Genomic DNA, 9,425 nt, shown 5'->3' with positions numbered 1-9,425 from the left:
GGTCGGCCATGCCGCGGGACTGGCAGGACCCGGCCCCCCGAGCAAAGCGCAAGGCGGGCGAACCCTCCCGCGACTCGACCCGCCCCTCCCCCGACTCCCTCCGGCGGGAGGAGGAGCTCCGGCGCGAGCTCCGGGAGCTTCGGGACAGCCGCCGCTCCCCCTTCCGCCGTGATGACCGGGCGCGGTCTCGGTCGCCGCGGGCATCGTCGGGGGACTGGCGCGCCCGCCGGCGCTCCCCTTCGCCGTCCCGTCGTAGGGACCGTTCCCCATCTCCCGCCCGCCCGGCTCGTGCCGGCTCTCCTCGCCCACGGGACGGTATCCTCCCCACCCCGGACACCCGCCGTTACGTCCCCCCGCACGCGGCTTCCACGGGGTCTGCGGCCCCGGCTCCGGCCTTTGGTGGTGGCTCCTCCCGCGGCCGTCCTGGGCCCGCCAAGAAGAAGAAGCGCCGGGGTGTCCGCCTCACTCCGGCCGTGCCACCCCCCGCGGGTCCGAGGGCCTCCACCGCTCCGGGCCCCGTCTCCGGTCTCCCTCGCCCCCCATGCTTCAACTGTGGGGTGAGGGGGCACTCTCAGGTTGCGTGCGTCAACCCCCAGTGCTGCTACCTCTGCAAGGATCCTGGCCACCCCGCCATTATGTGCCCGGATAGACCGGTGGTCTCAGAGCTCATGATGTATGGGACGGGATCGAGGGGTTGGGCTTCTTCCACCTTGAGGTCCCGGACGACCCTCCTCCGTCGCCATCCCTTCAGGCGATTGTCACGGTCGTTGATGGGGTGGCGTCCCCTGAGATGATCGAGGCTGAGCTCAACCACCTCTACCGCCACCAGTGGGACTGGGTGGTCACCCCCACCGCCGGTCACATCTTCTCCGTCGTCTTCCCCGACTCCGTCAGCTACGGCTACGCCACGCGTAGTGGCCGGATCACTCTCGCGCTCAACCAGCTGGTTGTCGAGATCTCTGAGCCAGTACTCGACGCCCAGGCCGTGGCCGTCCTCGACACCGCCTGGATCCTCATCTCCGGTCTCCCCGATATTGCGCGGTCCGAGCTCGTCATCCGCCAGATGTCTCGCCTCTTGGGCAAGGTGGTGGTGGTCGACGAGCTCTCACTTCGCAAGGAGGAGGAGGTGCGGGTCAAGGTCAAGTGCCTCGACTCCTCCAAGCTGCGCACTTCGGTCCGGGTCTTCTTCAACGACCAGGGCTTCGACCTCAGGATCGCCCCCGAGCCTCCCAACCACGTTGGGCGCCCCCGCTCCCTCGACGTCGGCCCCCCAGGCGACAACCCGGGGGCCGGCGGAGACTACCACGGCCGTCACCGCTCTCGCTCTCACCGCTCTGATGAGGAGGGGGCGTCCGAGGACTCCCGCTCCCCCTCCCCCTCGCCCCCCCTTCCGGCTACGGGGGGCAAGGGCCGCCAGGCCGCCTCTCGCCCCCAGGTGGATGACCCGCCGATCCCTGATGTGTCGCCATCCGAGGGGAGCGACATCTCCAGTGTGGGCCTGGTGGTCTGCCCGGCTTCCTCCCCGCGCTCCCCCGCCTCATCCCCGCCTCCTGTGATGGCCCCAGTCGGCCTGATCGGAGGCCTGCTCTCCGACTCGTCGGCGGCTCCCGAGGGTGGGGGGACGCCTCCTGTGGCTGTCCCCCCCCACTCCGGCTTCGCCTCCCCCGTCGCCGTCTTCTCCACGCAGCCTGACGCGCCCCCGGCCCCGTCGTCTCCACGGGTCCCCTCAGGGGCCTGCTCTCCGGCTCCCAGTGCGCCTCCTCCTCCTCTGGCCGCACCATCTCCCTCGACCCAGATCTCCCTCGGCTGTGCTGGGCTGGGGCTGCTGACCTCCCCTCCGTCGTCTCCTGGGGCGGGGACGGCCCGGATCATCACACCTCTGGCGGCCTAGCCTCCCCCTCCACGGTCTGCCGCCTACTCCCGTCGCGGCCGGTCGGCCTCCTCCCCGGTGGTGGCCTCCCGCAGGAGTGCTCGGCTGGACGCTGCCCACCCCGAGGGCAGCCCGGCGCTACCCATCCCCGAGCGGGCGGAGCTCCGCGCTGCCACCCGCAACCTGGAGCCAGGTACGCCCTCCGTTCCCCCCTCTACTTCGTCTTGTTCTTTCTCTGCTCTTGAGTCTGTTCCACTGGGCCATCTCGCCAAAGTGGCCTCCGACTCCGCGATCATTTTCCGAGGGGAAGTTGGTCCCCCTCTCGCCCAGGTCGCGGCCATCAGAGCCCGGGAGGTTCTTGACGGGAAACTGGCGGAGGCCCGGGCGGCCCTCGTCGTTCACCCTGCCTCCTCGCCGTCCGGGGGATCTTCCCCCCCGCCTCGGCCGCAGCCGACGGCCCCCTCCCTCGGTGGCCATGCCGGAGATTCAGGGACGCACCTGCTCCCGCACGGCGGCTCTCCGTGCGCTTAGCGCTTCCTGTGTCTTGGGGTCAAGCAGCCCCCCAATGGCCCCTTGATGCGGGCCCTCTTCTGGAACATCCGCGGCTTCGGCCATGATGGTCGCCCCGCCAGTTAGTGGAGTACATGCGAGATGAGCACATTGAAATCGTGGCTGTGCAAGAGACCATGCGTCGCGATTTTGCGCTCCCTGAGCTTGACCGGCTGAGCTCCCACCTCTTTGCGTGGCACTGGCTCCCTTCTAGTGGGAGCGCGGGTCACTCGGGCGGCATCCTTTTAGGTGTGAAGGATGCCACCTTTGAGGTGGGCAGCATGGATAGGGGCGAATTCTTCGTCAGCATGGAGGTCTTCGAGTGGGAGATCATCATAGTCTATGGTCCGGCCGATCATAGTAGGTCGGCCTCCTTCCTGGAGGAGCTTCACCGGAAAATCTCGGCCGCCTCCCTCCCCGTAGTTGTCGGGGGTGACTTCAACCTGCTGCGCGTTGCGGAAGACAAGAATAATGGCAATGTTAGCTTTGCCCGGATGGACATGTTTAACGACTTCATTGCCGACCTCGCCCTCCGGGAGATTGATCGGGTTGGGGCCCGTTTTACTTGGACCAACCGCCAAGCCTCCCCGACCCTGTCCGTCTTGGACAGGGTCCTAGTTTCCCCCGAATGGGACCTCCAGTGCCCCTTAGCCTCTCTTCGCGCCATTACCCGGATTGGGTCGGACCACGTCCCCTTGCTTCTCTCCTCCGCGGACGAGCGTCCTCCGATCCCCCCTCGGTTCCGTTTTGAGACCTTCTGGCTCTCCCAGGCCGGGTTTACCGACGCCGTATGTGCGCGGTGGATCGAGGCTCGGGCCCACCCCCACCCTCGCCCCCTTCTGCTATTGACACGTGGCACTTCTGTGCGAAGCGTGGTCGGCAATTTATGAAGGGGTGGGGGGCCAACCTGGGCCGTGACGCCAGGGAGCGTAAGAAGGCGTTGCTAACTGCGATCCAGGCCCTCGACTTTCCCGCTATGACCTCGAAGACCAGCTCTCCGTGATTTACACCGATGAGGAGGCCTATTGGCGTCTTCGGGGCGCTCAGCGTTGGGTCCTGAAGGGCGATGCGAATACGGCTTACTTCCAGGCGATCGCCAACGCGCGCCGCAGACGCAACACCATTCTCTGCCTTTGGGATGGGGTTACTCTCCTCCAGGACCCCTGGGACATCCGCTCCCATGTTGATGGTTTCTATCGTTCCCTCTTCTCTCCCGCTCCTCGGAGCGGTCTCTCTCTCGCCCATGATTGTTGGGCCGGCGCCCAACGTGTCTCTGACGCACATAACGCGTCCCTGACGGCCCCCTTCTCTGAACAGGAGGTCTGGGAGGCCATCAAGGGTATGAACTCCTCCTCTGCTCCGGGCCCGGACGGTCTTCCGGTCATTTTCTTCCAGACCTTCTAGAACGTGATTAAACCTGAGATCATGGCCATCTTCGAGGAATTCTTCGTGGGATCTATTGACCTTGACCGCCTCAACTTCGGGACCATTTCCCTCATCCCCAAGGTCCATGGGGCGACTGACATCCGCCAGTTCCGCCCGATTACGGTCATCAACGTGATCTTCCGGATCCTGGCCAAGGGGTACGCCAATAGGGTGACCCTGCTTGCAGATCGGATTACCCACCCTAACCAATCAGCCTTCATTAAGGGTCGGTACATCCTGGATGGTGTCCTGGTGCTCCACGAGGTCCTTCATGAGGTCCGGGTCAAACGCCTGAAGGCGGTCTTTCTGAAGATCGATTTTCACAAAGCCTATGATACGGTTAGCTGGTCCTTCCTTAGGGAAGTCCTTCTGCGGAAGGGCTTTGACGACCGGTGGATCACGAGAGTCATGCAAATGGTCTCTTGCGGTCGCACGGCGGTCAACATTAACGGCGAGATCGGTCCCTTCTTCCCTACCCTATGTGGGGTGCGCCAAGGCGACCCCTTCTCCCCGTTCCTCTTCAATATGGTCGTGGACGCTTTGGCCTCCATTCTAGATAAGGCTAAAGCCACGGGCCACATCCGAGGTATTACCCCCCATCTCTCTGGGGGCTCGGGAATCTCCATTCTCCAGTATGCCGATGACACGATCATCATGGTCGAAGGCTCGGAGATGGACATCACCAACCTCAAGTTCCTCCTCCTTTGCTTCCAACAGATGTCGGGCCTCAAGATCAACTTCGATAAGAGCGATGTTATGGTGATGGGATATTCCCCCGCTGAGTCTGTGGCCATTGCCAATAGACTCAATTGCCGCCTGGGCTCGTTCCCCACTACCTACCTTGGGACGCCCATCAGTGACTCGCGCCTCTCTGCCGCCGACCTTCGCCCCTCCGTGACCAAGCTCCAGACCAGGTGCGAGCCCTGGCAGGGGAGGTGGCTCTCCAAGGCGGCCCGGACTATCCTTATCAACTCCTCCCTCTCCAGCCTCCTCTTATTTCTTATGAGTTTCTACAGCCTCCATGAATCTCTCCATAAGGATATCGCCAAAATCCAGTCTCGATTCTACTGGGCTGGCGAGCATGGCAAGCAGAAGTATCACATGGTCAGCTGGCCTGACATCTGCAAGCCCAGAGAGCAGGGTGGATTGGGCATCATGTGCTCTAAACGGATGAATATTGCCCTCCTATCCCGGTGGTTGTGGCGTATCACGCAGGGTCATGGTGGCCTCTGGCTGGACATTATCCGAAATAAATACCTGCGCGGCCAGCCCCTTGCCTTCTGCCAGAAGTCGGGAGGCTCTCAGTTCCGGCAGTCCCTCGTCCAGCTCCTCCCTGTGCTCCGCATTGGTACCTCTATCTCGGTGGGGTCCGCCCTCTTGACGCTCTTCTGGTTTGATCGCTGGGGCGGCGACTCTCCCTTTGCGGCTCGCTTGCCCATCCTCTTCTCTATCTCTGTCGACCCCATGATCTCTGTTGATAGTGCCCTTCTTGACTTAGGGCGCCTCGCTTTCCGTCGGCCATTTGGGCTGGCGGAATCCGCCGCCTGGCGTGAGTTGCTTGACTGCGTTGCTCTGCATGAGCCGTTGGTGGATGGGGATCAGGACCTTGTGCGTTGGCACTTGGAGCCGTCGAGCCAGTTCTCTACCAAATCGCTTTACTTGGCCATTGCCCCCTCCACCGCTCCCCCCCCTTTCGATGGTTTGGTCCGTTCGTGTACCACTGAAGATCCGCATCTTCATGTGGCAGTGGATCCGTGGACGGATCCCATCCGGTGTGGAGGTCCGCAAGCGTAATGGCCCGGGCACTGGTATCTGCCCCCTCTGTGTTGTTCCCGAGGACTCCAATCACATCTTCTTCGCTTGCGTTTCCGCCCGGTTCCTCTGGAGCTGCTTTCGCGAGATTGTCGGAGGGAGTTGGAACCACACAAATTTCCCGGACTTATTTGCTGAACTCCAAGCGTCCCCTTCGTCCTCTCGCCACATTAGGTGGCTGGAGGTTGGGGTCCTTGCCTGGACTCTTTGGACTGTTCGCAATAAGCTTGTGATCCAGCGTTCTCCTCTTCGTCGCGCTACTGACGCTCTCTACAAATTCTCGGGTTTCCTGCAGCTTTGGCGGCCGCTTAGCCGCCCCCTGGATCGTGACGCCATCTCTGCCTTCATCGCCGACCTTCGCTCGATGGCCGTCCACCTGTCGCCCCCGCCACCGCCGCCTCCGTCGGAGCCTGACTAGATCGCCTGCTGTGGACAGGCTTTGTTTTTTCTCTTTCTTTTGGGCTTGTTGAGCTGTGCCCTCAGCAGAACCTTATGACTTTGTTGTGGTACTTGGGTGCGTGTGTGTGAACCTGTTGTGGCTGTATGTCTTGTGGCGGTTTGCATTATTTATAAAGCGGGGCGAAAGCCTTTTTCGGTAATAAAACAACGTTTCTGAATTTGATACCAGCGTCAAGACCAAAGAGGCACTGCGAATGGTATATCGACAACTGCCATGTCGTTTTTCAAGGCAATTGCTCCAATAGGGGCTGGTTATCTGTGAGTAGCTCCCGTCATCACATCTTTTCCATAAACAGGTTGCAATGAGCGAAACAATTACGACTATTGATTTTTTGTTTCGGACCGAAAAAACTGAATTTTTTGTGCTGAATGACTCTGCTGCGGGCTCCTAATTCTCATCCCCTAATGTTACTGAACGAATGCAGATTCTCATGGGCGCAGAAACATCAGGACAGCACCTTCTTCCCAGGTAACCAATCAATATGTTCTGTATAGCACAGAAGGACTTTCTGATTATACATACTTGATATAGTTATTTTAGGAAGTAACTTGATCTAGTTTGTTCCACTGAATCTGCAGGTGATCAAATGGTGTTCTTGGTGCTGAATTTGGTGCAGCTCCTTGGGCTCATGTTTACGTTTGAGCCTTTCCTGGTATTACCCACTGTAGGAGAAGAGTGCAGTTAGGAATAGCAGTATAGATTGTCACCTGTCAAAATCTGTAATAACAGCAACGTTCTTCCAATTATTTTATATTGTAATAATAACAGCAAATTTTAAAACTTGGCATGAGCCTAGGCGGCCAAAGTTCCTTTTCTTTTCTAATTCCAATGCACACTTGACCTAGTGAGCATTTTCTGAAAAGGAGGAGGATGACTCTGCATCAGTTGACAAATATTTTGTTTAAAGCCAAGAAAATCAACAAAAGGAGAAAAGGTTTCAGGAACCCGAAAACGATGGCGGAAAGAAGACGATGGCCTGCACTTGATTTCAGAAACTGCTTTGATATATTTTTGGATGAAGAAAAAAGGAAGAAGGAACTAGCGGATCTCATCAGTGGAGGACAAAAGGTAGCCAGCCAGTGAAAACGACTGATGAGAAACGAATCATTTCGCCGGCGACTGAGAAGTCATCGACTAACCTTTTTTTTCTCCTTCTGTAAAAGCCATGCACGTTCATGTTCAGGATCGCAACGCACTAACACTCACTGATCTACGTACGTACGTAGTCACTCATCATCCATCGGCGAAGCTGCTCGCTCAGAAAGCAGGAGCTGCTCCGCCGTTGGTGGGGCTGCCAGCAGGGCCAGGCTGGCAAAATCCTGGACCTGTGCGAAACCAAAAAATTGGGCCCTATCCCACTAGAAAAAATGAACTGATAAACAGTTATAATGGTTGTTAACCAAATGACCATACGGATGTTTGGTTAACAACCCGCCGACCCTGGTTTCTGAGATCATTGATCACACGAGCGCGAGTGGGATGCACAACGGATCAGGCAAGTCTTCTTGCCCATGGACGTGCAAACTATCATGAGGATCCCTATCTGCACACTAAATGCGAGTGACTTTTGGAGTTGGAACTTTGAAAGGAATGGGATATTCTCGGTTAAGTCGGCTTATCGCATGCTGGTAGCGACTCGCCAGCGTAGAGAGGCATGGCTGGAGAATACCGCCGGACCATCAACAGGGGCAGGGGACTAGCAGCAATGGAAGAATCTTTGGAAGATTAAAGTTCCTGGGAAAATTAGAATGTTCCTATGAAGACTCTCAAAACAGTCACTACCAACAGAAGCCGTTCGAGCGCATCGACATATGGCGGACTCACCATTGTGTGGACTGTGTGGTGCTCCAGACTCTTGGAAACACTCCCTCATCAAGTGCACAACTTCAAGGTGCACCTGGGCATTGGTCGATGACGAGCTAGCCAGTCAACTAGTGAATACTAATGAGACAAAGGCAAAACAGTGGCTGTTTACTCTCATTGACTCATTATCACATGATCAGTTCATCAAGGTTGCGGTGACACTTTGGGCTATCTGGACATCTAGACGCAAAGCCATTCATGAGCACATTTTTCAAACCCCTCGAGCTACTCACTTGTTTGTAGGAAGATTCATACAGGAGCTATCGGTCCTGTCCGAGAACGGAGCCACCACCATCACAGGAGGGGCTGCAGGGGGGCGCACATCCAGCCCGGTCATACGCCAGAAGGCCCCGCCGACGGGCCATGCAAAAATTCATGTCGATGCAGGAGTCCGAGCGGGCAGGGGAGGCTCGGCAGCGGCTGTTTGTCAGGATCACCATGGAGCCTATCTGGGAAGTTCCGCGCTAGTAATAGCCGGGCTGGACGATCCCTTAATCTTGGAAACTATTGCATGTAGAGAGGCCCTTGCTCTAGCGGAAGATCTGAACTTACAAAATGTGCTCATTGCGTCGGACTGCAAACAGGCTATACTGGACATCAACAACGCTAGCATGGGAAAGAATGGTTCAATAGTGAGGGAGATTATTACCCGGTCAAGTGTTTTTCTTTGTAAATTTACTTTTGAAGGTCGTGCAGCCAATAAGGAAGCACACAGTTTAGTTAGTTTTGCTATTGGTAGAGGGCCGGGGCGGCATACTTGGTTAGGCCAGCCCCATAACCCTAGTTGTATCCCATGTTGGAAATATGCCCTAGAGGCAATAATAAAAGTATTATTATATTTTATTGTTCATGATAATTGTCTTTTATTCATGCTATAATTGTATTATCCGGAAATCGTAATACACGTGTGAATACATAGACCTCAATATGTCCCTAGTGAGCCTCTAGTTGACTAGCTCGTTGTGATCAACAGATAGTCATGATTTCCTGGCTATGGACATTGGATGTCATTGATAACGGGATCACATCATTAGGAGAATGATGTGATGGACAAGACCCAATCCTAAGCATAGCACAAAGGTCGTTTAGTTCGTTTGCTAGAGCTTTGCCAATGTCAAGTATCTCTTCCTTAGACCATGAGATCGTGTAACTCCCGGATACCGTAGGAGTGCCTTGGGTGTATCAAACGTTACAACGTAACTGGGTGACTATAAAGGTGCATTACAGGTATCTCCGAAAGTAGCTGTTGGGTTGACACGGATCGAGACTGGGATTTGTCACTCCGTATGACGGAGAGGTATCTCTGGGCCCACTCGGTAATGCATCATCATAATGAGCTCAAGGTGACCAAAGTGTTGGCCACGAGATCATGCATTACGGTACGAGTGAAGTGACTTGCCGGTAACGAGACTGAACAAGGTATTGGGATACCGACGATCGAGTCTC

General features: G+C 57.0%; 1 protein-coding gene across 1 annotated transcript in view; it reads left to right on the top strand.

The window, feature by feature from the left end:
* LOC119309382 (protein ZINC INDUCED FACILITATOR-LIKE 1-like) overlaps positions 1-6,801 on the top strand; it is a 12,859-nt gene extending 6,058 nt beyond the window's left edge. The window contains exons 14-16 of the mRNA XM_037585396.1: positions 6,285-6,373; positions 6,541-6,584; positions 6,695-6,801. Coding sequence (XP_037441293.1) covers positions 6,285-6,373; positions 6,541-6,584; positions 6,695-6,801 — 240 coding nt within the window. The remainder of the gene's footprint in view (positions 1-6,284; positions 6,374-6,540; positions 6,585-6,694) is intronic.
* The last annotated feature ends 2,624 nt before the right edge of the window (positions 6,802-9,425 follow it).

This window comes from Triticum dicoccoides, chromosome 5B, assembly GCF_002162155.2.
Source record: "Triticum dicoccoides isolate Atlit2015 ecotype Zavitan chromosome 5B, WEW_v2.0, whole genome shotgun sequence".
In the NCBI taxonomy this organism is placed as follows: domain Eukaryota; kingdom Viridiplantae; phylum Streptophyta; class Magnoliopsida; order Poales; family Poaceae; genus Triticum; species Triticum dicoccoides.
The sequence above is the reverse complement of the archived record's forward strand: the minus strand, read 5'-3'. Positions and strand labels throughout refer to the sequence as shown.